This window comes from Antechinus flavipes, chromosome 3 (genome assembly GCF_016432865.1).
Source record: "Antechinus flavipes isolate AdamAnt ecotype Samford, QLD, Australia chromosome 3, AdamAnt_v2, whole genome shotgun sequence".
NCBI lineage: Eukaryota > Metazoa > Chordata > Mammalia > Dasyuromorphia > Dasyuridae > Antechinus > Antechinus flavipes.
In genome coordinates, this window is record NC_067400.1 from 566151347 (window position 1) to 566178377 (window position 27031).

General features: G+C 44.2%; 1 protein-coding gene across 1 annotated transcript; it reads right to left on the reverse strand.

Moving 5' to 3' along the window:
- Window positions 1-6652: 6652 nt before the first annotated feature.
- MYCL (MYCL proto-oncogene, bHLH transcription factor) lies at window positions 6653-16555 on the reverse strand. The gene is made up of 3 exons (XM_051987768.1): window positions 15964-16555; window positions 14858-15392; window positions 6653-9681 (listed from the first exon to the last, which is right to left on the reverse strand). Exons 1-3 carry the CDS (start codon window positions 16054-16056, stop codon window positions 9068-9070), a joined length of 1242 nt encoding a protein of 413 aa, XP_051843728.1. The 5' UTR covers window positions 16057-16555; the 3' UTR covers window positions 6653-9067.
- Between the last annotated feature and the right edge of the window lie 10476 nt (window positions 16556-27031).

The following is a 27031-nucleotide window of genomic DNA, read 5'->3' on the forward strand; positions in this document are numbered from 1 at the left end:
AAAAATTACCCTGGCATGGGTTCTATCAATAAAAAGTTATTTAAAAAAATAAATGTTGAGAATGATCTTTCTATGCATTTGGAAAAATAAAATACAATTGAGAAAAAATACCACCAAGTACCCCTCACTGTTGACCTCAACTTTCCCCAGCTACCTCCTCAGCTCATTGTCAGAATCTTCCTGACACTGTTCTTATGGGACCATTTCTTTTGTCTTCTGAGTCATATCCAAATTGTAGCTTTCTTAAGTCATAGTATCAAGGGCTAGAAGGATAATTTGAAAAAAATAGAGTACAGAGGAGGCAAAGTCTGAGGAGTAATGCAGTGAGAACTTTCGAATAGTCAGGAAGAGAATAGGAGCAAGGCAGGCTGCAATGGAATGAAGGTCCATTTTGTCTACTTTTCAACTTCCCATATGCCCCTGAAAACCATCTGCTGCTGCCTTTAGCTTGTGGATGGTTGGAACACACTCTAATAATGTACTTGAATCAGTGAAACTCGAACCTATGTAAGCTGGCTGGGGAGAATGTATTCCCTCCCTTCCCTATCTTTTTTTCCCTGAACGATGCTGCTATATGACTTCATGTGGCCACTTACTAGAAATCAGTTTAGATTTAAGCAATAGTGATTAAGCACCTGCTGTGTGCAAATCCCTCTACTAACCAGCAGGTAGAGACGAGGTGAAAAGTTTCTGTGAGATTCAGTCCTTTCTAGAGGAGCTTAGGCTAATAGGGGGAGAGAGAAAGAGTATGGAGGCTCTACTTAACACAAAGTTATCCGACATTTTATCCTAATCATTTTGTTAAATATTAGATTGTACCACTACACCAATATTTGGCTTCCTTCTCTTCCCTCCTAAATTAGCCATCATAGGATTTAGAGCTAGAAAGAGACCTTAGAGATGATGTCATTCCTTCGCTTGTAAAATCAGAATAAAACTGATATTTCTCAGCAATGATCAGAAGTGCACTTGGTATACCTTCAAGAAAAGGCAAGTAATTAATATTCTTAGCCCATCCCCTAATTTTACATATGGGGAAACTGAGTCCCATAGAATGAGAATGGGTACGATGGGGATTCTGAGCCACAGTCTGCAGATTCCAAACCTGGCACTCTTTCCACACCATAAAGACTGAGGAGGTTCCTTTCCTGTAACTTTTTCATCTGGGATCTATGAACTTTATTAAAAATACATTTTGATAACTGTATTTCAATAGAATTGATTTTCTTTATAATACTATGTTTTATTTTTTGCATTGAAAAACATTATTCTAAAAAAAAAAAAGAAAAAAAGAGAAATGACACTAGGAAAAAAAAAAAAAAAGAAAAACATTATTCTGAGAAAAGGTGCATGGGTTTAACAGATTGCTCAAGATTCCCATGACATAGAAAAGGATAATCCATGCTCAATACTGGTGATTCCTATGAAGCTTTGCTCTACCAAGTTTCCTTCCCTGTGGGTTTTAGCCCATTTTCATGTTTTTAGCTCTCATTGCTAGCTGATGAACTGAGTCTCTTGGTCCTAAACTTTTGGTCTCTATCTCCATCTCCCTGCTGGGCACTGCCATGTGGATAGCTCACTGTCCCCTCATGGATCTGTGTCAGGATTGATGGTTCTTCCAGAAGGGCAACTCATAGCCCATCCACATTTCATCCTCTGTGAATCTTGTTTACTTCTCCATCAGTTCCCTAAGGGGGTTCTCCACTGGACTGGGTTTGAAAGAGCTTCCTCTAAATCTCTGGACATTGTATGCTGGGGCAGTTTATCTCAGTATATAACCAGTTTGTTAATCCTTTTACAGTCATGATGACATCTGATATGGAGGCCTAATTACAACCCAATCTGAGTTCAAATCCAGTCTCAGATTGGCCCTGGGCAAGTCACTTAACCCTTATTTGCCTCAGTTCCTCATCAAAAAAATGGGAACACACTTTAAAATGAAACGACAAACCACTCCAGTATCTTTGACAAGAAAACCCCATGGAGAAGTCCAAATGGTGACAATGAGTGAAACAGGACTGAACAACAATTACATCGAGCATAAGCACTTAACTAATAATATGGCTCTGGACAAATCCCTTAATGTCTCCAGAGTCTTTTTCCTTCCCTGTAAAATAGTGATAATAATGATAATACCTGTAACATCAGGGCTGTTGTGAAAATCAAGTGAGATAATGCATGTCAAGTACTATATAAAGGTGAGCTATTATTAATTCTTAGGTTAGGAAATGTGATATTACATGACTCAAAGCCATGTGTTCTCTCCTCACTGGCTTTGGTGAAAGGGAGAGAAAACACTGAGTATGGTCTTAGAGAGTGAAGTGCCTGCATTTCATCCACTTCCTGGCTTTCACTAGGATTTTATGCCAGTGTTTACTGTTCTTAACCTACTAGTTTATTTACCTTCTCTTCCTTATGGAGGAATAGCACATCAAAGAGCTGTTATAAGAACAAAAATTAGCTTGTGGCCAGAAATACAATTGATTGCTTTTCCTGGACTCTCCTAAACAAAGTGAGCATTGAAATAAAAAGGCACCCGTGCCTAGAATTGTACTCTGGGGCCAAAGCAACTAATTTTCCAATTGTAAATGGACTTTTGTCTTGACATTGATAACGCTTTCCAGGCTGTTTAGAAGAGACCTTTAAACTCCAACTCTTTATCATGAGAGAGAGGAATGTCCTTCCCCCTCCCTCCTACTACCTTTTGAACACAAGGTCTGGCATCAATTACCCCAGTCTTTTCGAGGCCATTTTTAGTTTTTTGACCTCAGAAGATGTGCCTGAGGTAAGTGAAATGTATTCCCTTCCCAAAGAATAACTGCAAAGGACATCCACCCCACACCCCCAAAAAAAGCATAACCCAAGCCCTTTTCTTCATAAAGAGTTCCTTCTTCCTTTGGCTGCAGTTTCTTAAAATGTTCCTCTAATAATTCTACTGCTCCAGGCAAAACTGGGTCTGCAGCCACTTGAATGTATCAGCCAGAAAATCAGACGCAAACTTTATTTTTAGTGATTCCGCAAAAGTCCCAGGAGAACAGACGGGCTTACCTGGCTCTTTTCAGACAAAAGTGCAGGAAGAAATCTGCAGAAATGAGTTCACAGGACAATAATGACACTGTACACTTATGACAAAGCCAACTTTGAGAATGAGATCTCATTGGCTTCTCACAGCAATCCAGGGAGGTGAGTGCCTCACTTAAAGGCACTAAATTAGCATCTCCTTTTTAGAGAAGAGGAATCAGCATCCGAAAGATGAGGTGATTCCTTTCTCAAAGCCCAAGTAGGTGCTTAGAAGGGTGGCTGAATTGAACTGCCCATACCGACAGTGCCACTGTGAGAATTGGGGATCAGAAATCAGACACAAGATCCAGTCTGGTTCTTTTCAGAGGAAGGTGGGGAGGAATTTGTACAAACCAGTTCACGAGACAATAATAACACCTGACATGAATGTAGCCCTTCAAGGATGAGAAAGCCTTACTTACCTTTACCTTAGCTGACCTCATTTGCTTTTCACAATTCAGGGAGGTGGATATTAGATAGGATTATTCTCAGGATTCAGTTTTCTTTTGTTTTGTTCTGAATTTGTGATTTCAATGATGCAAAAATTCCATTCGCCAGTACAAAGGGGCAACTGGATTGCAACTTCTGGTCTCCAGACCAGAGGATCATACAGCCAGTATATATCAGAGACAGATATTGATTACTTGATGACCCTCAAACTCAATGTACCCAAAAGAGAACTCATTATCTGTCTCCTTCAACTCACCCATCTTTCAGTTACTGAGCTTTGAATCTTAATAAAATCTTTGACCTTCCCATTCATTTGCTTCTCATTTCCAATCAGTTGCCAAATGCTGTTGTTTCCATGTCCCACACCTCTCTCCATAGCACGTCTCCTCTCCATTCACACAGCCACCACCCTGAGTCACACTGTCATCACTCGTCCTGGCCCCTGGACTACTGGCAACAGCCTTCTGCTAGGTCCAGCCTCAAATCTACTTCAATCCTTGTCTATACAGTCCTAGTCCTAAAGCACAGGTCTAACCACATCTCCCTCCCCCTCCTCCTTTTCCCCTCAGACAATAAACTGCAGTGGCTCCCTATCACCTCTGGCATCAAATATAAACAGCTATGTTTGGAATTTAAAGCTCTTCAGTATCTGGCTCCATCTTCTCTTTCCAGACTTATTACACAGTGCATCTCGGAGCTTCTTGCTTGCTATTCCTCACACACAGTTTTCTCTCTAGCCAAGGTGCTTCCTCTGATATCTGAAATATACCTCTTCCTACCTGGTATCTAGTAATTCCTAACTTCCTTACGATTCAGCTCAAGCACCACCTTCGGCAGGGAGATTTTCCCCTCAACTGTCTGCTTTGACTAGATTTCTTTATATCTCTCTAGGCATACATGTATTTCCCTCAGTAGAACATAAGTTTCTTAGAGGCAGGAACTGTTGTGCTTGTCTTGTTACCACCCCTCATCTCTGCATCTCTAGGCCTGGCACATAGTGGTAAGTGTTAACTGAGGCTGGAACTCTTAATCCCCAGAGTCAAGCTGCCTCTCATTCCCATCTTCTGGATGAGAAAACAGGCCACCAGGAGTTAAGAGCCTTGTTCTCTGAAGAAGGATTTGTTGAACTGGATTTGTCCATAGCTTCAGCTATGGTGGGCTGAGTGTAGCGTTAGAACCAGGTCTCTCAAGACATCATCCACTGTAGCTCTGTGCTTTTTCCTTTGTATCGCACACAGGCTGTCACTGCTCACCTAGATACTTGGGGCATTCCCCAAACACCTTCTCCATTCCCTTGGGAGATCAGGTCTTTCTCATTAGGCAACGTCTGTGTTCTCAACTCTCTCCCCTCACATGAACTTGGCAAGCCCTAAGGGCTGGACTGTCCACTGTGGGACCTAGAAAATGGCAAAGAACTTTGAGCTCCAAGGTCTCCACTGGGAGCTGTGATTCAAGAGAGAAAAGTGATAAGAGGACAGCCCCCAACAATCCCAGCCTTATTTCACGAAGGGCTGGCTGATAAAGCAGCAGCTGGATCGAGTGGCAGCAGTAGCCTTGGCTCAGGTTCTGTTCTCCCCCCATTCCCTTGGGTCCCGGCGCCCTGCTCAGGGTAGAGGCTTAGCCATGGCAACAGGGAGATTCCTATCAATGGTTGCAGGGTGGGAAGAGAAGGCCGGGAGAATCAGGTTTCTAGCACAGTGCTTCACTTCAGACCTTTCTCAGCCGGAACTGCCTCTGTTGAGTTGTCTCCCAGCTTGGATGGGGCCAGTTTGGGGCAAGGCAATCTTGTCCAGTCAATGACATGCACTAGGCTGACCGGGGGACAGCAGCTCTGTGAATATTTGCTGTACTTCTTCCCAGGATGCAATAGGCTTCCATGGAGGAAGGGCCACTGAGATGGGTAAAAAGGCTTGGGTTCTCATGCCCTTCCCCCACCAGACCCAACTTCTACTGCTGCATGACACAAGACAAGTCAACCCTTTCTTTGGACCTCACCCTTCCTTGGTAAAATGAGAGGATCATCAGGGAGTGAGCTAAATGATCTCTAAATTTCCCTTTACTCTTTTTTGGCATAGACTTCTTTGGCTGAGTTCATCTATAGATCCCTTCTCTAAACCCTGTTTTAAAATGCAAAAAAAAAAAATGAAATTCATAGAACTACAAAGGAAATTAAATACATTAAAATTCAACTATAGAAGTGCTACTAATAAAAACAACTTCATGGGATTTATTGCAAGGAGAAAAAAAAAAAAGCCTCTACTACTCACATTAAACTCCAAATATATGATCTCTACCACTACCCTGTTCCCATGGTTGGGAGAAGGAGCTGTGCAGTTTCCATTGCCTTAATGCCTGACAGCTTTTACATGGGATAGCAGCAAACTAGCCATCTACTTTCCTGAAACAAGTGGGAAAATCACTTATGTTCCAGAAAGAACAATACCCAATCTCTTTCAGTATAAGCATACCCTCCCTCCACCCCAACCAGCACAGCCCCTCCAATTGTTGTGGCAGTCCTTCCATAAGGCCTCCAAAGAAGAACTACCAATGTGCTGGAAGGCCCTCTTGTATTCTTAATAAATATTTCATGGGCACCAATGTAAGACTAAAGCTGCCCATCTGTTACTCCTTGTTAGTGCTATGCAACTAGCCCCCGCTCTCCTGAGAAATGACTCGAGACACACATTTTCAGGGGCTTAAAAAAAAAAAAAAAAAAAAAAAAAAAAAAGCAACACAGGAACACAGTACTAGAGTTTATCTAGTCCAAGCCCTTTCATTTTATAGATGGGGAAACTGAGGCTCAGAGAAGAAAAGATTTGTCCAAAGTCTCCTAGTAACAAGTCAGGCACCATTTCTAGTGTTCCCTTTGTTATGTTAGATAAATCACTTTTCCTTTCTGGATTTCAATTTCCCCAGCTGTAAAATGAGGGCATTGGTTTAGATGGCCTCAAAGGTTCTTGCATCTATATTATAGAAGTCCTATTCCCCATTAAGCAGCAGGATGAGAAGCACCAACTGTTACCACCTCAAAAAGAATTTTGTTGAAGTGGGACCTGAGGCATTAGCACAAGTCAGCTTAAATGCTTTTTCTCACCTGCCCCCTTGTGTTGGGGTCTTGGAGAGAGCATGCATTGCCAACCACTTTGAGAAATCTTTTATTAAGTGTTGATGATGTTTCAGGGTTAGAGGTATAGGGAACAGTTCTTAATTGGGAAGTTAACCACAACTAAAGAATCGAAATACAAAATTTCAGGCATATTTGCCTTCGGAAATAAATCAAACCCTTTTAACAGGGGCATGAGCTGGGAGGTCTTTCTTGTACAAAAACAATTAACAATACTTTGCAAAAGTCATACAAAAATACAGTATAGAAACCAGTCTCCCCAACCCGACACCCAACAGCAGCTTCTGGTATAAACCCAAACCCGAGCAACCCAACCAACCCTGACCCAGCCCAAACCTTCCCACAGACAATAAAGTTAGCAACTTTGCTTCCACAGGCCACAGAATAATCCATGGAAGTCATGTCATTCAGGATGGGCCCCTTATTCTTAGGGTATGCACACTGGATATCAGAAGGACTTCAACCCTTTGGCCCTGTTGGTCTCTGGGGTCCAGGATCACCATCTGCTTGAAAGAACTCTGGAAGCAGATATCAAAGCTTCCAGTCCCTCTTTACACCCAGAGTCAGGTGTCAATCAGAACCACATTGGGTGTTTTGGGGGAGGTGGGAAGGGGTTGCAATAGGGGCAATCCAAAACCTATGGCCTAATAAAAGGCACCGGAGTGTCAAGTTGTCAAGTGGCTATAGGAGGCTGACATATTAATCCCTCCCACTACCCAGTCGGGTGGTTCCTGAAATTGTAATCATAGGATCTTTTTAGCAGGGAGGACCCTTAGGGTTCACCTAGTTCAACCCTCTGCCCAAGAGATGGAAGGGTAGATACTCTCTACAATATACTCAATAGGTAGTCACCAGCACAGAATAGTAGGTAGTGCACGGGGATTGGGGAATCAGAGGTCCTAGGTCTGAATTCCTGCCTTTGTCTCATGATCTCTGTGACCTCGGAGGCCTTTTCTCACCTGTAAAATGAACAGATTGTACTAAATTGCTCTTCCAGTTTTAAAATCCTATGATCTCATAGCCTGGCATGAGTTAAATTCAAACTCATCCCTAGAATTAGCATTGCACCAGAACTGGCTGTAGTTTGCCCAGATAGGGCATGAGCTCATGTGATCAAGCAACCAGAATTTTGTCTTGGTCTGGGATTGTACTCTGGGGACCTGCCATTGGACTCATCTTCCATATCTAGCGCTCTGAGTTATTTCAGCAGGTCTATTCTGGAATGAAAGCCAGATTCCCAGAGGGCTCAGCCAAGCAGCTGAGCCCCTGAGCTCTCTAAGGAAACTAAGGAAGAATGTCAGTCACGCCAGACAGAGGAACAGGGACGACTGGAGGGGCCATTGATGCTGTGGGAAAGAGAGGCGGGCAAGACTGGGCCAGCTCTTCAGGACCCACCGCCTCCTAGGGCTACGGGGAGAAGGAAGAAAGAAGGGAGAGTAATTTTCTAACTCCAGCCTTCCCCACGCCCAGGTACCACTCCCTACCTCCATTTAGGCCTTAAGTGCCAATGGTTGGGGGAGTGCACACCAAGGCGGGCTCTATTCTAGGAACTAGGTCCTACCCAAAGCCTTGCTGCTAAGACCAACTTAAACAGGATTTGAAGAGTGCTCCCAGTCACTAGGATGATGGAGGGGACATAGCAACAGGATCTCACCTCGTATCTCAAACCCACCCACCAGAAGCCTCGGGTGAAAGAAAACAAGAGGCGCAGTTCTGGTGGCTGAGTTAACCCTTCTCCCTCTGCGGCAGGCCAGCAGTTCCATAGACGGCTCTGTTTGCAAGTTTGTAGCATCATCAAAAAGTTGCCAATTCCTTGGCTACTGTTAAAGGGTTTAACAGAGAGGTGAGGGTCTCCATAGCGAGTAACTCTCCAGGCTCCTCTCCAGTGAAAACAGCTCATGTATCCACTGGAAAAAGTATCTTGAGTCGTCAGCCTCAGAGCCCAGCTGTCCTCGGCTAACCCCACAGGGACGGCCCCAGCAGGAGCATCCCTCACCATGACCAACCCCTGAGCTCCGGGAGGGTGTGATTTCAGGGAGGGCAACATCACTGGAGGATACCACCTGTCGCTCAGCATCTGTCACGCCTTGCCCTTCTCTCAGAGCTGCACCCCGAAGCTCCACCCTCAGGCAGCTGCTTTGCTGGACAGAGACTGTCCCCCCAAACGAGGCAGAGGATCTGGGGAGCAAGGGGGCGGGGGATGCAACATGCCAAGATAGTCTTTCAAAGGTTCCAAGAATGCAAGCCGTGTGTGTGTGTGTGTGTGTGTGTGTGTGTGACGTGAGTGCGTGCATTTGGCCACAGTGCATTCTGGGATCGATAGTCCAGTTAGTCCCATGGGACCCAAAATGTGCAAATTACCAAAGGGGGAGGGGGAGAAAAGTAGAGATCTGTTTTCCACAAAGAGAGCCCCATCTCTGTCTTTTTGGTAGGTTAGTGGCCTGTGAGCTGAGCGAGTCTCTTCTGTAGCTGCTGCTGCCGTGCCCTGAGATGCCTCTTCTCTAAGGCCATGGTCTTCTCAGCACTCACCAATGTCTGCAGATACTCAAGGGCCTTGCTGAGGATGACCACCTTAGGAGTCTTGGTGCAGCTGCCCAGGGCAGGCACCTGATCCCGTAGTGCCAGGAAGCGAGAGCGGAGGTCATTCCGCCTTTTCCGTTCCAAGAAGTTGTGGTTTTTCCTCTTGGTCACATCCTCGGTGTCAGAAGAGGCTGGTCTGGCCTGGCTGGGCCCCATTTCTGAGGAGGGGGGGCTGGCCGGCCCTGGGGGACCCACGAGCTCCTCGACTTCTTCTTGCTCTTCCTCCTCTTCTTCCTCTTCCTCTTCCTCCCCCTCCTCCTCTTTGGCCTCCTTCTCTGGAGTCTCCTCCTGAGGACAGTTGTCTGGAGGGAATCGGGCAGCGTAATTGTGCTGCTGTTGGTGGATGGAGATGTGGAAATGTTTCATGCAGGGATCCAGGGGGTCAGCTCGAACTGTGATCGTGACTGGCTTCCGGACACTGAGGGATTGCCTCCTCTCCACTGTCACCACATCAATCTCTTCACCCTCTGTCCAAGGAGAGAGAAGCAGAGAAAATGACTACAATGTCTACTACATGTATATGTACCAGCTGAGGATACCAAGATAAAAGAAAAAAAAAAGGTTAACAATCAAAGATGGAACAAACTAAATGTGGTGGCTATACAGGACCACAGATGTGGAGCTTGAGGTAGCTAATTCCACCCACTCATTTAACGGCTAAGGAAACTGAGGTTTGGAGAAGTAAAATGGGCTAAGGTCCCATGGAGGCAAGGCACTGTGGAATGGTGGAGTATCTGCTTCTGGAGTTTGAACCGGAGGTTCAAATTCCACCCTTGAGGCTTATTACTCTCTATTATGCACAACTTAGCCTTGTCCAAGCCTCAGTTTCCCCATCTGTCAAATGAAGGAGTTGGCCTACTAGTTGCTGAGGTTCCTTCCAACTCTGGTCCTATGATCCTAAGTTGGCAAGGCTTAGGTCCTCTGACTCCAGACCTTTGAAAACTTCAACTTCAAATAAAGAAATGGAAACCAAGGATTTTGCCCAAGATATCCAGTAGTATCTGCAAGCTGCTTCATATTCAATACTATATGTACTATAAAAATGCCATCTTTATTATTAGAATGAGAATTCAAATTTAGGCCCTCAAACATTCAAACAATAGAGTTCAGAAAGATCCTGTCTGCCTGGTAGTACAGAATGATCACCAGGTTGGGTCTGAATCCTGGCTCTAGCATCTACCACCTAAGAGGTGGACAGTTAGATGGCACAGTGGATAAAGAACCAGTCTTAGAGTCAAGAGGACCAGAGTTCAAATCTAACTCCAGATACTTATTCGCTACATGACCCTCGACAATTTACTTAACCCTTTTTATCTCAGTTTCCCCAACTATAAAATGAAAAGGAAATAGCAAGCCATTTCCATATCTTTATCCAGAAAACTCCAAACAGAGTCACAAAGAGTCAGACATAATTAAAAGACAACAGCTATAAGACAGTGTGACCTAGTCTGACACCTACTACTCTCCTGTGATTTGGGGCAAAAGTAATCAGCAAGTATTAAATACCTATTATGTTCCAGGTACTAAGGTTATAAAGACCAAAATAAAAATATACTTAAAATGCTTATATTTTTCTATGATTAGTTTAAAAGGAGAATCCTAGATGAAGGACTAGAAGGGGCCTTGAAGGACACCTAGTCTACTTTCCCTCATTCTTCCTGAACTAAGGACCAGATAATGATGATCCAAATCACACAGATAATAGTTATCTGAGGCAAGACTTGAACCCAGCTCCCTTTAGGACAAATCACTTTCTCAACTATCAACTTCATTATTCAAAAAACTAGAGTATTAATAATCATGCTCATTATGTATTTTTTAGGGTTTTTGGAAGGAAGTGATTTAAAAAGTGCCACAGAAGTCGCTTTTATTAGAGGCAGGAATCGATAGCATCATACAAAGAAATCTGGGTTCAGATCCCTGTCCTACCCTATACTAAGCTCTATAACCTAGAGACCATGTACCTCAATTCCCCATTTGTAAAATAACCCTGGTTACCTCACTTGGAAATAGAGACCTTGAAGATCTCTTGCTATTCCAAAAGCCTGTGAGTCTAGGGGGCATTTATAGATAGAAGTGACCAGAAAAGGCTTGACTCTTAATGGACACTGAAAGTGGGGATTTCAATAATCTATGCATTTGGCTATCCCAGAACCTTCTGCTTTGGTATCTTGCTCTGGGGGCTGAGAGCTAAGAGGCAGATGGATGTCACTTTCCAAGCCAGGCACCAACAACTCCCAAGCGACAGAGGATCTGAAAGCCAGCTGATTTGCTCCCCACAAAGTGGTGGAAGAAGGAAAATATTCTCCAATTTCCTTTTGCACAGCAAGGTTTAGATAAGAACAAAAGCGTCCCGGCCTAGCCAGGCCCTCCCCTCCCCCATGGAAGGGAGGGGAAGAGGAGAGGGTGCCCCACAAGCCTGGGACAAAGTTGAGCTATAAAGATCTTCCCCTGGTCGGACTCTTTCATGCGCAATCAGAATTGTAAATGAGGGGTCTAGGGGCCGAGCGGGGCCCTTTGTTCGTGCCCAGCACAGCCCGCACTCTGGGCCATTGTTACTTTTCACAAGTTATAAATCCTATTATCCCCCCACCTCGCTATTCGGGCGTCCCATTCAGCCGAAGACTTTCAGAGACAGACAGAGGGGATGCAATGTGCCCCTGCTCCCCCCTGGGGGAGGGAAGGGGCTGTCTTTAAGAACATTTCACCCTTGGGCTCAATGGGCTTCAGGAACATTCATCACCCACAGGTGGTCTCCCCCCACCCCCAGGCTCCCAAAGTTAAGCTCCCAAAAGAGGTTTTCTAGTTTTTGGAAGACTACAGGTTTCAAAATAGAAGGGGAAGGCTTGGGGTACTGGACAGATGGATCACTAGCAGTGTACTAAACTCTCTGTGAGGATCTGTCAGCAGTCCCATTGCCCTAGCAGAAGAGGCTCACCAAGTGCAAAACAAGAGAAAGCACTAGTTAAGAGTACAGTGTTCGAATCCTGCCCTGATCCTAGCTATGCCAATTACTTAACAAAAGTGAGTTTCAGATTTCCCATCTGTGACCTTTTTCTCGATTCACAAAGGGTCCTGGGAGAACTATCCAGGCCAATCTTGTCATTCTGCTTTCCCAAGGTAGCAAGCAGACAGAATTGCTCCTAAAAACCAGGTCCTCTAATCCTCAAATCTAGTTCTTTAACTAATTACAACACCTCACCTCTCTACAAGCACTTTGTAACCCTTTGGGAGTTATATGAGTGTTGTGTAAACCACTGGGGTAAGGCAAGGCTCCTAGGAGTGGTACCTGACTCACTCTTTGCTTCCTGGGAAGGTCACTCCCCCAAATTCTTCTGAAGCCAGAGGGAGGCTCCCAGAGGTAGAATGGGGAGCTGAGAAATCTGCCTCATTCAGCCTCCCTCTCCTTCCCACATTTTTAACAACACTAAAGCTAGGTCTTTGAACTAATTTCCTAGGCACTTTGCATATCAAGATACTTAAGCCCCTTTGTGACTCAAACTTGCTTTGTGGGAACAATTGCATTATTTCTCCATTAATAAAACTGGCCCATTCAGCTCTTCTAAGCCTAGGCTGGAGATTGGCTAGCTCGCTGCTGTTTGGAATGCTGCTTCAGACAGTCCTCAGACTCTCATTGGCTGATTTTCGATGTCAGTCATTGTTCCCACCCCCCTCATTGTTTGCAATCTGTTGCTTTTTGTTCGCAGGCCATGTGGCCAGTCCCAGAGCCAGGGGCCCTGGAAACAGGTTCAGGTGAAAGGCCAGGTCAGTAAGTAAAGCTTGGAGGAAAGTAACATTAAAAAAAAAAAAGTCACATTGAACACACCCACAAAGGGAGGTTGATTTGCAACCCTTAGGGTGTCAAGCCTCCAGCTTTAGAAAAGATTCTGCTAGGAGCAACCTGAGAAAAAAGTAATTCCTTTCATTGTTAAGGTTTAAAAGAGTACATTCAAGGCTTGGGCTTAGAGCAGTGCCAGCCGAATTGGCTCCCCAGGGCATTCCAAAAGCAGGGCTGTTGGAGAGAAAGCCAGCTCCTTCCCCTTCCAACAACCACCACTGCCTTCAGCTCAAACCAGTAAACACGAGCTTCAGAGTATAGGGTAGTGGTGGGATCCCTGGAGTTAAAAATCCCAGAGTTGCAATCCAGGATCTGTCATTTACTCAAGTATCCTTGGGGCTGAGTACCTGTTTCCCTTAGTATAAAATGAGGGAGTCTGACTCTTCTAGCTGATATTCTATGCTTTAAGGTCCCTTTCCACCCCTGCAATCTAGGTTGCTGTAGAAGGAAAGCAGTTTGCCAATCTCCCCTCAGGACACCACATTGTTTAGGAAAAAAGGGATCTAAGTTATGTGGTGTGCCTCTGTCTGTCCTTTGGATGAGATTCCCCCTGTTTGCCTTCATGTTCCAAGGACCCCTCCTTTACTACTAGTCAACCACAAGCTCTGAGATTGGGGGGCAGGGGTGATGGTTCTCCATTCATTTCTGAGTTAAATATGAGCCAGGTCTCTAGCAAAGATCTGTCAGTTTTCAAACATGGAAAAAATTGTGATGGGCAAAGGCTGAGGTGCCAGAGGCACCAGCAGAATCCACTTTAACAGAAGCTAACTTGGCATTCTCAGATCAATTCCCCAAAGTCCCCAAGGTAAGAAGAGACAAAACTGGGACAAAGAATACTCTGCTATATCAATGCAGCAAGGCAATAGAAAAAAAGTGCTGATTTGAGAGGCAAGAGCCAGACTTACTACCTGCAAGTAACACTGATTCTCTCTGGATCTGAGTTCCTTCCTCTGTAAAACTGTAGGTGTCGGGAGACTTAAGTACGGGGGAGGGGGAATAGATGCTTCCTAAGGTTTCATCTTTTTGTTCCCAGGCAAGTTATAATCCCATGAAGAACAAACTGAACAGATACACTGCTGGCAGAATATAGAATGGGTTATACCCCTCAGCCTCAAGAGCTGGCAGAGTTTTTTTTGTTTTTTTTTCAGAGTAGGAATTAAATGTTTACAGAATTAGCACCTTGGGAGACTAAGGGGCTTCCAAGAAAGAAGTGAACAATGTTGGCCCCAAGAATTCCTTTGCTGCACCCCACTGAGATATCCCAGGAGAAAAATCCGGGAGTCAGGGAACCTGGGCTTGAAGCCCCATCACTAAGCTAGCTATGAGACTACAAAGTTGGGGGTTAGAATAATTGACCTCCAAAATCCTAAAATGCTATGAAACAGGACAACAGAAACCCTGGCATTGGGGCCCTATCGACACTTCCTCCTCAGACTCAGTGGGGTCACTCCCTCCCCCCAACTCTCAGGAAGGAGCATTTAACTCCCACCCCCTTTTGTTCCTTTGGGGCTTCAGTCTATTTACCAACACACCCACGTGTATGAGAGAAGCGGCTAGAGGGCTCTGTGCCCCAAGAGGCAAGGTGGAGAGGGCAGTCTGCAGGTTTTCGCCCGGATGGATCCCGGAGAAGGCAGCTGATCCAACCCCCGGGCTCCAGACAGCACTAACACCTGTCTGGGAGGGGCAGGGAGAGGTGACCCGAGTTCTCCCCACACACTGGTGGCCCCAGACCCAGGCAGCCACCCTAAGGTCCGCTCTATCCCCTCCCCCTATCCCCAAGGGTCCCGGGCAGGCGGAGTCCTTACCGGAATCGCTCTGGCTCTCCGAGCCCGAGAAAGCTTGAGGCTTGGGTTCGCCCGGGGCGCAGGGGAACACGGCAGTGGGATCCACGCCCTCGGGTCCCGGGTGGCCGCAGCCCGGGTCTGCGGAAGCCGTCGGCTTGGCTGGATTCCCCTTGGGTGTCGCGGCTGCCACGGCGGCTGCTGAGAGTTTGTCGTTCATCACTTTCTCCAGCCGCTCCCGGGCGGAGAAACCGCTCCACATGCAGTCACTGCGGATGATGGAGGCGTAGTTCCTGGCCAGCGCCTTGGAGTAGCCCCGGCCCTCCGCCTCGTCCACCCCGCAGCCCCCAGGCCACGGTTCGGCCGGGCCATTCGCGGCTGACGAGCAACAGGCACCCGGGCTGGAGCCCGAGCCCCACGGGGGCGACATGGGGGGCGAGGGAACCAGCTCGAATTTCTTCCAGATGTCCTCGCTGGGCGCCGTGGAGCGGTAGAAATCTTCCTCGTAGTCACAGTCGTAGAAATAATGTTGGTACGAATCGAAGTCCATCTCCGCTCCCTGCAGGAAGGGGGGGATGGGGGCACCGGTGGGCTGGGGGGCCGTGGCTCCAGGAAGAAGACCCGTCGCCCCTCCCTCCCACTCCTCTCTCCGCCGGCCTGCCAGCCTGCCTCCCTCCCCCTTCCTTCCTTTCCTCTCCGCCTGCCTCCAGCCTCCCTCCCACAGGCGCCGAGAGTGAATCCCCCAGCCCCAAACAGATAACCCAAGCGCCTCCCTCTTAGGATCCACGCCCCCCCCTCGGGGCTGCCGATCAGAACCCCCACCCCTAGCCAGTTCGGGCGCCTTCCCCCGAGAGCTGACCCCATTCCTCCCTCGGGCAGCAGAGTCCCGAGGCATGGCAGGGCAGGGCACTGGGGCCACTCCCCCCTCGCAGAGCCCGCAGCCAGAGCAAAGGGCCGCGGGGAGCAGGAGGGTAGAAATGAGGAAGGGAGAGTTAAAAGCAAACTTTCCCAAGCTCGGTCAAAGTCGAGCTACTTAGGGGCGAGGAGGTGCAAGGGGATTGGTACCTCGGTCCCAGGAGCGCCCCCCAAATCCCCCCCGCCTTTCAGGGTTGACCAGCCCAATATCTCACCTGGCTCCGACGGCCCCACACCTGGAGGGAGCCGGCTCCCCCGCGTGCTCCGGGCCGCCTGCACACATGCACCCCCCGCGCGCACACACACATGCACACACACACATGCACACACTCACTCACTGGCGTACGCGCGCGGACACACACAAACACACACTCACTCCCTCCCTCCCACACCAGCGGAGCTCCGGGGATCAAAGACGAGAGCCGGGAGCCGGACGTATTGTTCCCAAGCCGCCTTATATCCAGCCCTGCGCGGCCCCAGCCACCCCAACCAGGAGGCGCCGATTTGCATAGTGGGCGGGGGCCGAGCCCCCTCCTCCTCCCCCCTCCCGCTCCCCGCCCCAGTCTGCGCGCCGGGAGCCCCTCCCCTTTGCGCGGCTTCCCCCCCCTCCTATCTCTGGCGGATGGGCTGCACTCCCACCCCTCCGCCCCCTCCCACCTCCCCTCTCCTTCCCTACTGCGGCCCCGCAACGGAGGGCCGACCTGGGCGGCGGCGGCTCCCGCCTCCCGGAAGGGTATAGGACAGGTTTGGCGAGCTTCGAGGCCCGGCGCTCCCGCCCCCACCCGCCGCCGGGGAAGCCCCGCAGCCCCGGGAGCCGGAGCGGGAGCGGGAGCGGGGGCGGGGGCGGGGATCCCGCAGCGCGGGCCGCGCTCTGGGACAACCTGGCGCCGCAGTGGCAGAGGTGACGCAACCTTGTTGCAGACCCACGGAGGAGACACCCCCGCCTCCCACCCCCCGCCCCCCGCGCACTACTTCAGTCGCCTCCCTCACAACGCGAGCCCCTAGCTCCCCGGGGCACGCCCCCCTGCCCGGTGGTAACTGGGCTGGGGGCCCCTTCCTCCCCTCCACTCCCCACTCCCATTCCGCTCCCTGGAGGGCCCCTTCCACCCCGGGAAACTCCCTCTCCGGAGCCCCCAACACCCCAATGCACGCACTGCTATAGGCCTGGCGCAGCCCTGGGCTGGCTGGTGAGTGTCCTGAAAGACCAGGTCTCAGATCCTTCCGGACCCCTTTCCCCAGGGCCGCCCCGAAGACAGGGACAAGCAGCCCGACTTCCGCCCCCTCCCCAGACACTCAGGAATGGTCTCTCTCCCCCAAACCCCCCAGTATTGACTGCCTGGTTCGACCCAGTCTTTGACCGCAGTCTAGTGCCACCTTGTGGCTATGGTTTGGCCTGATCATTAGGGTGTGTGGGGTCGGGGGGAGGGAGGAACAACCTGCAAGATAATTTAGAAGTCTTCTCAACCAATCCTCTTCTTTGACAAAAGAACATTCGGAGGCCTGTAGCCCTCTCCCGGCTTACTCTGGAGAGAGTAGCTGGGATTCGAACTGAAATCTGAAGCCAGACTCAGGCTCTCTCCATTACAACGCACAGTTGGCCTGTAGGTGGTGCTTACTCAGTATCAGACAAAATCGATTTCTTTCTCCTAAATCCTGGCACGGATAGAGAGAAGGGTTTGGAGGAAAAGCTAAAGAGTTCAGTTTTGGGATATTTTGAAATGAAGATATCTTATGGCACACCCAGTTCGAGATGGCCAGTAGGCGCAGGTAGAGATGTGGAACTGGAGGTCAGCAGATAGATTAAGATAGATATATAGGTTTGAGAATCATCAGTATAGACATGATAATCGAATCTCTGGAGCTATTGAGATTGTTACGTGAAATCTACGAGGGAGAAGAGAAAAGGGGCCAGAACAGAACCAGGGGTGGGGGAGAGAGACATTTACTGTTAGATAGCATGACCTGGATGCAGGTTCAGAAAGGAGCAGTGAGACAGGAGGAGAATTTAGGGAGATCGGTTCATGGAAATCTAGAGAGAAGATTATCAAGGGAATAATCAAAAGCATCAAGTAGGATGACGTTGAGAAATGACCATTAGATCTGGCATGTAAGAGATCATGGGAATTTTGGGAAGAGTAATTTCAATTGTATGAAAATAATGAGAGCAGAAGACAGACTAGAGAGATGAAAAGAGATCGAGATCAAAGGAAATGGAGTGATTGATTATAGAAAGGTTTCTCAAGGATTTTTACCTGGAGAGGTGAGAGATGGAGGTTTGTTTGGGATGGTTGGAACAAGTGATGGATTTTTGAAAGTGGAGGAGACATGGGGATGTTTATTGGCAGGGCACCCAGCAGCCAGGGAGTGAGTAAAGTTAAGTAAGAGTTAGTATAATAGTGGGGGGTGAGAGGGAGGCAATCTGCTAGAGAATAGGGGATAGGATGGATTTACTTGTACATATAAAAGGAGTTTGCCTTGACAACCAAAAGGGTCACAGGCACCTCTTCGAATGAGAGGGACATCTCTCACAGGGTAAGGATAAGGAATAAGAGATGGGTAGTGCTATTATTAGGAGAAATCAAGGAAAGCCTCCAGCAGCTTGAGTGTCAAATTTTGGGGAAATGTGGAATCAGAATGGAAAGATAGAAATGAATTAATGAGTAAATGAGTGAATGAATAAAAAGCATTTATTCATTTCTTAACATGTACCAAGCCCTGTGCTATGTGCTAAAGATATAATTACAGAAGCAAATACAGTTCCTGCCATGCTCTTTACAGCTTATGTTACATCTTGTGAGCACTCAAGCTATAATAGTGCCCTCCACATACAGAACACTGGATTCTGTACCTAGGGACACCCAGCTCCAGTAGGTGAGCTTTCATTCCTTTTTATCCCAAATTAGGCCTCCACATCAGATGCATACTTCCATGTTATCTACTTACTTTCCCTCCTTTTTTGTGCCCCCAATTAGAATATAAATTCCTTGAAGTTAGGAACTGTCTTTCTTTCTTGTATTTGGATGTTTTGTCTTTAACTAGTTATATTCTGGTGAGAAAAGCCATGTACATTGTGTCGGGGTGGCCATAAAGGGGTACTTTTCTCTGAAAAGTTGCAGAGGTGGTGATGGGATCATAAGGGAGTAGATTGATGAATCTTATAGGCTTCTATCAACTCTGGATAGATTCTTGTGTATCTTTTTTGTTAGAATCTTTACAAGCTATTAAGTCATTAGAATTGATGGAGATAATAATTATCTAATTTAGCATGGTTCAATATGATTGATCTGATCCTATGAGATGTTATGGGCCAGAACTTGAAACAAGGTAGTAAGTGGAATTGAGGAGACAATGTTTAAATCTAGTTTAGCATTGATTTAATCATACAACAAATACTGGTTTCCCAGTGATATAATGATTTGTGTATACGCAGTGAAAAGCATATAAGCAAGAAGCTCTCAGGGCCAAAGAGCACTCTGGGAGATACAGAAGCCCACAAGCCCACTCTCCGAGGTGAAATCAGATTCATTCCCTCTTCCACCTTTATGCTGGCTGGAGGCTGAAGAAAGCAGAGGCAAAGGACAAGCTGCAAGAGCTCTTGGAACCAGAGAGATAGGCCTCTAAGAAAGCAAACCAGGCCCAAGGAAAGAGATAAGAAATAAACGTTTGGATTTTATAGCTGTATTTGGAGTGATTATTACTCTGAACTGAAACTAAGGCTGCCTCCAGAAAGCCTCCCCAAGAACCATTATATTTTAAAGAAGAGAACACCACACTTTTTGTTTTCCCCCCAAACAGAGTAAACTCCTTAGGAACAGGAGCTATTTGTATCTTTATTTTGTATCTCTAGCCTTTATTTGTATCTCTACCACTTAGCAAAATTCCTGACACATAGTAAGTATTTTTTAAAATTCATATTTACTGACAAACTAATTCCATCTATGACTTGATTTAACTACAATTCATTTCCAGAAGTGGGAGAGGGTGGAGCCAAATGAGGAGGAAATGGTTTCTGGTCTCTGGTATGGGCTGAGGGATGGGCAGTGAGCAGGCTATGGAAGTAGTGGGGGATGTGAGTTCACAAGAGGAAACATCACTTCCTCAATTCAATGTAATGCAAAGGAATATGAAGCACTTTCCCTGTGCAAGTTTCTGTACCCCTTTGGGGACTGGAAATACAGGAAATAAAGCCACTTTCATTTATATAGTGTTTTAGCATTAGTAAATGAATTTACTTACATTATTTTATTTGATCCTGATCCTACCCTGTAGGTCCATTACAATTTTGTAATGTTGGCACAGATTTTCCCACTTTACTGATGAGAAATTGAGGTTCAGATTTCATGATTGCCCCAAATCACATAGTGTTAGAAGCCATACTTGAACCCAGGCTACTCTATATTAGTCAACACTATATTTGGCTTGCATTGAGTCTGCTTGTATGTAACTTAGAACCTAATTGGATCGAGAGAGGAAGACAGACAAGTATATAAATAATTATGATATAAGAGAAAGCTATATCAGGGTAAAAGAGAGGATTCTGGGAATATACTAGGAGAAATTTCAGAGAAGGCATCAGTTGGGGTAGGGGGTATGTCTAGAAAGGCTTCCTGGAGGAAGGAGCATCAGAATCAGTGTTGAAGACAGAGGGGTTGGAAAGAAAGGAGACAGAAGGGGTAGGAGGATCCCTTGCAGTCATGGACAAAGCTCAAGCTTTACCTCCCACCATGCCAGGAATTCACACTCTTTTTACCTCCTTGGCAAGTCATCTTCCTTTAAGATGCAGTCAGGCACCATCTTCAATCAGGCACCTGCTAGATGTCTTCATGAAGTCTTTCCTTATTTCCCTGAGTATTTACTCTTTGTATAGGTAGATAGGTATGTATGTATACATATGGATGCATACTTTATGCTGAATATATTTGTGTACTTTGTGTTCTCCTCTATTAGAAAGTAAGCTCATTTCATGTAAAGATTGTTTCATTGTACACGTATCCTAGTATCTGATGTATAGTAGACATTCAATAAATAATTGACTGAAATATAAATATTTCTCTGGTTCCCCCAGGTCCTAGTCCACTATTATCAAACTACATTTCATTTATTTTGTATTTGTTTCATATTGCATATGTATGTATGTATTTTTGTTGTTGTTCAATCATGTCTGCTACATTTGGGTTTTTCTTGGCAAAGATACTGCAGTGGACTGTCATGTCCTTCTCCAGCTCATTTTATAGATGAGAAAACTAAGACAAACAGGATTAAGTGACTTGCCCAGGATCACATAGCTAATAAGTGTCTAAGGCCAGATTGGAATTGTTGAAGATGAGTTTTCCTGATTCTGGATCCAGGATTTTTATCCACTGTACCAATAATCAATGGGTAAAGGGCACTCCCAACATGTTTGGATAACATAGAATGTCCACTAATAGTATAGTTCTCCACTCACTCAGAAGCAGATCCTCAGCATCTTCCATCTCTAGTGATTTAGGCGTGCGCTTAGTTCCCAGTACACTTATATATGTACATGTTTTCAACCAGGTGCTTAATAAATTCTTGTACATTGTTTCTTGACTAATTGGAGTTATAAATTAGTAATAATGAAGTTTGGCTGAAATGGATATTACATAGAAAGGAGAAGCGTGAGATAAAGCTAATAGTCAAATTATAGAGGATTCTGAATGCCAGCATAAAGGAATGGATAAAGAATTTTCCTGCATCCCTACAGCAAGTTGAGAAAAAGATCCTTAACCAGTTTGAGAGGATTATTGGTCCTGGTCTTTAGGTAAAAGGGACACTACAGAGAAACTATCTATCTAGCCCAAGAATTCTTAATTTTGGGGTGTGTTCTTGACCCCTTTGGCTATCTGGTAAAGCCCTTGGATCCATTCTCAGAATGTTTTTAAACACAAAAAATAAAACATTATTACAAAGAAAGTCAATTATATTGGAATATAATTATCAAAAAAAAATTTTTAAAGACAAGCTCATGGGATGCCAGGTTAAGAATCCCTAAACTAGTCATTATTTAAGAGAATTAACCGTGCCTCTAAGAACTATATAACAATGCAAACCATTCATCTCTAGTTAGAGTAAGATCTGCTACTTCTGGGTCTACATTTGAGTCTTTTTCCCCAGTTTTTGGGATAAGAATGCATTGTTTGACAAAAATTGCTGGGAAAATTGGAAATTAGTATGGCAGAAACTAAGCATTGCGCCACACTTAACACCGTACACCAAGATAAGGTCAAAATGGGTTCATGACCTAGGCATAAAGAATGAGATTATAAATAAATTGGAAGAGCATAGGATAGTTTACCTCTCAGACCTGTGGAAGAGGAAGGAATTTATGACCAAAGAAGAACTGGAGATCACTATTGACCACAAAATAGAAAATTTTGATTATATCAAATTGAAAAGTTTTTGTACAAATAAAACTAATGCAGACAAGATTAGAAGGGAAATAGTAAACTGGGAAAACATTTTTACAGTCAAAGGTTCTGATAAAGGCTTCATTTCCAAAATATATAGAGAATTGACTCTAATTTATAAGAAATCAAGCCATTCTCCAATTGAGAAATGATCAAAGGATATGAACAGACAATTCTCAGACAAAGAAATTAAAACTATTTATAGCCATATGAAAATATGCTCCAAATCATTATTAATCAGAGAAATGCAAATTAAGATAACTCTGAGATACCACTACACACCTGTCAGATTGGCTAGAATGATAGGGAAAGATAATGCGGAATGTTGGAGGGGATGTGAGAAAACAGGGACACTGATACATTGTTTGTGGAATTGTGAACACATCCAGCCATTCTGGACAGCAATTTGGAACTATGCTCAAAAAGTTATCAAACTGTGCATACCCTTTGATCCAGCAGTGTTTCTACTGGGCTTATACCCCAAAGAGATACTAAAGAAGGGAAAGGGACCTATATGTGCCAAAATGTTTGTGGCAGCCCTCTTTGTAGTGGCTAGAAGTTGGAAAATGAATGGATGCCCATCAATTGGAGAATGGTTGAGTAAATTGTGGTATATGAACGTTATGGAATATTATTGTTCTGTAAGAAATGACCAGCAGGATGAATACAGAGAGGCTTGGAGAGACTTACATGAACTGATACTAAGTGAAATGAGCAGAACCAGGAGATCATTATATACTTCAATAACGATACTGTTTGAGGATGTATTCTGATGGAAGTGGATCTCTTAGGTAAAGAGATCTAATTCAGTTTCAATTGATCAAGGATGGACAAAAGCAGCTACACCCAAAGAAAGAACACTAGGAAATGAATATAAACTGTTTGCATTTTGGTTTTTCTTCCCGGATTATTTATACCTTCTAAATCCAATTCTCCCTGTGCAACAAGAGAACTGTTTGGTTCTGCACACATATATTGTATCTAGGATATACTGTAACCTATTTAACATGTATAGGACTGCTTGCCATCTGGTGGAGGGAGTGAAGGGAGAGAGGGGAAAAATCGGAACAGAAGTGAGTGCAAGGGATAATGTTGTAAAAAATTACCCTGGCATGGGTTCTGTCAATAAAAAGTTATTTTAAAAAATACATTTGAGTCTTTTTTCTCTTTGTTCTGTTATTGATCATTCCTCGTAATCTCAACAGTGGATACTCACAGCATTCCCTCCTCCCTTCACTATTATTCCTGTGCTGCTGAATGGAAATGGAGAAAATCACAAAACTCTGCTGAGTCAATTATAGATTTGTGTTATGCAATTTTAACTGGGCCCTCACTGCTGCAAGGCAATCCTTTTACACTTTCCTAAGTGACTTATTATCTCAATCACCACAGCAACTTTTTCATATCCTTTTTATCCCTTCTCAAATCATGCAAGGGGCCCTCTTTTTTATTCCTTTCAGTCAAGAACTTTGCCTCATATTTAATTGAAAAAAAAAATGAGACCATTCTATCTAGTGTTATCTTTTCTCTTATATTGCCTATAGATCTTCTCCCACCATCTTCTTTACTATTGTTTCAAATGAAAATGGCCCTTCTTGCCAAGGCAAAATCTTCTATATACATCTCTGGTCCCAAATCCTTGCTGTCTTCTCTGTTAGCTTGCTCCCACTATTATCCCCACTCTTCCTATTGTTCAATCTTTTTTTTTTAATCTACTGGTTCTTTCTTTGATGCTTACAGACATACCTGTGTCTTCCTTCTCTTTTAAAAAATGTTCATCTACTGAAAATTGAGTGGATGTCCATCAGTTGAGGAATGGCTAAATAAGTTAGGGTATATGAATGTTATGGAATATTAGTGTTCTATAAGAAATGATCAGCAGGATGATTTCAGAAAGGCCTGGAGAAACTTACATGAACTGATGCTATGTGAAGTGAGTAGAACAATGAGAGCATTATAAACAGCAATAAAAAGATTATATGATAATCAACTCTGATGAACTTGGCTCTTTTCAACAATGAGGAAATTCAGGACAATTCCAGTTGTGATGGAGAAAGCCATCTGCACCCAGAGAAAGGACTGTGGGGACTAAATATGTGAAATATATGTATGTATTTGTTGTGGTTTGCTTGTTTTTGTTTTCTTTCTCTTTTTTCCCTTTTTGATCTGATTTTTCTTGGGCAACATGATAAATGTGGAAATATATATAGAAGAATTATACATATTTAACATACATTGGATTACTTGCTACCTAGGGAAGGGGTGGGAGAAAGGAAGGGCAAAAAATATTTTGGAACACAAGGTTTTGCAAAGGTGAATGTTAAAAATTATCTTTGCATATATGTTGAAAATAAAAAGCTATTACTTAAAACATTAAAAAAAAAGTTCACTTGGGATCTCTTTGTTAAAGAGAGCTAATTCAGTTTCAATTGATCAAGGATGGACAGAAGCAGCTACACCCAAAGAAAGAACACTGGGAAATGAATATAAACTGCTTGCATTTTTGTTTTTCTTCCCGGGTTATTTATACCTTCTGAATCCAATTCTCCCTGTGCAACAAGAAAACTGTTTGGTTCTACAAACATATATTGTATCTAGGATATACTGTAACCTATTCAACATGTAAAGGACTGCTTGCCATCTGGGGGAGGGGGTGGAGGGAGGGGAAAAATCGGAACAGAAGTGAATGCAAGGAATAATGCTGTAAAAATTTACCCTGGCATGGGTTCTATCAATAAAAAGTTATTTAAAAAAAAAGTTCACTTGACTGAGCCATCCCTTCTATCATTTTATTTCTTTCAAATTCCTTGAGAAAGTCATCTACAATAGGTGCCTTTTCTTCTCTCTGTTGCTTCTAAACCTGTGATCTGCCTTTCACCCTCCTCAATCAACTGAAACTGCTCTTTCCAAAGTTATCAGTGATCTTTTAATAGACAGATTTAATGACCTTTTCTCAATCTTTCTCATTCCTTTTTTTAAAAATTATTTATTTTTTAACACACATTAGCTTTTGAATCATGTTGGGAGAGAAAAATCAGAGCAAAAGTGAAAAACCATGGAAGAGAAAAAAATTAAAAAGAAGTGAACATAGCATGTATTGATTTACATTTAATCTCCATACTTCTTTTTCTTGATGCAGATGGCATCTGTCCAAAGTGTATTGGGATTGCTTGGGATCATCAAATCACTGAGAAGAATAAATCCTTCATAGTTGATCATTGCACATTCTTGCTGTTATTGTGTACAATATATTCCTGGTTCTGTTTGTTTCACTCAGCATCTTCCAGGCTTTTCTAAAATCAGCTTATTCATCATTTTTATAGAACAATAATATTACATTATCTTCATATACTACAGCTTATTCAGCCATTCTCCAACTGATGGGCATCTATTCATTTTCCAATTCTTTGCTACCACTAAAAGAGCTGCTACAACTATTTTTGCACATGTGGATCCTTTTCCCTTCTTTATGATTTCCTTGGGATACAGATCCAGTAGTGGCACAGCTGGGTCAAAGGGTATGCACAGTTTGATAATCTTTTGGGAATAGTTCCAGATTGTTCTCCAGAATGGTCAGATCATTCCACAATGCCACCAAAAATGCATTAGTGTAATCCTTCTCATTCTTAACTTCTTTGAGGTCTTGTACAATCTTTATTAATAATCTTCTTCTTCTGGATAATCTCTCCTCTTTAGAATTTTTGACTTCTTTCCAGGTTCTGCTCCTATCTCTCTGACTGCACCTTCTTGATCTACTCTACTGGATGTTCTTCCATGTCATATGCATTTATCTTGCGTTTCCCCAAGTTTCTATTCTGTATCCTTTTCTCTTCTTCTGTACTTTTGATAATCTTGTAATCTAATAAATTTTCTTAGATTTAACTTTCATCTTTATCCAGATCTGTAAAACTAATCTCTCTCCTCAGCCCCAGTCTCACAACATCAACTACCTTTCTGGAAATCTGAAATTGGATGTCCTGAATGTAGCTCAATATATCTCAAAGAAAAGTCATTACTTTTCTCTCAAGTCCTCTCTTTTAGACTTCCTTATTACTATTGAGGGCAACACTATCATCCCACTCACCCAGCTTTATATCTTTAGTATCATTCTCAACTCCTCACCCTACATTTCTAATCTGCTACAAATTTTTTTTCTATTTGATCTTTAAAGCATCTCTCATAAATATATCCTTTCTCCAATGTAGAGACCATTGTCACTTCTTACCTAAGATGAGGTAAAGTGATTTTAAAAGTCTTCCAATTATTCTCCCTGTTTCAACTTTCTTTACATCTTCTATTCAACTACTGGAGTGATTTTCCTAAAGCATTAGTTTGACCATGTACTTCCCTCCTCAATCTCCTAGCTCCTTTTTATTTTCAGGATCAGTACCTTGTTTTGAAAAAATAGCAAAGAGGACAGTGTTATGGGGTTGCAAAATAAATAGGGGTGAGTAAAATATTAAAAGACTGGAAAAGTAGTGAGAGAGTGAGGATTCTGAAGGCCAAACAAAGGATTTTATATTTGGCTTTTTTGTCTTTTTTTGTAACCCAAGAATATAGCACAATGTTATGTGCAGTTGGGAAAGAAATCAGCTTTTCATCTCTTGCTGTGAAGGAGGAGATTTTCTTTCCTTTTCCCCCATAACCCCATTGAACATGGCACTACTTGCTCAGGAGCCAGCTCATTCAGAAATTGAAGAGTAATGTTGCAAAGGTTTAAAGCCCAGGTGAGAGAGCAGAAACATACAGTCAAGGCAGACAAATATACATAGAGGCTGTCCCTCAAGACTGAAAACAGTTACAAGGAATATAACTCCTGGCAGCAGAGAAAAGAGCTGGCTTTGGAGTTGAGAAA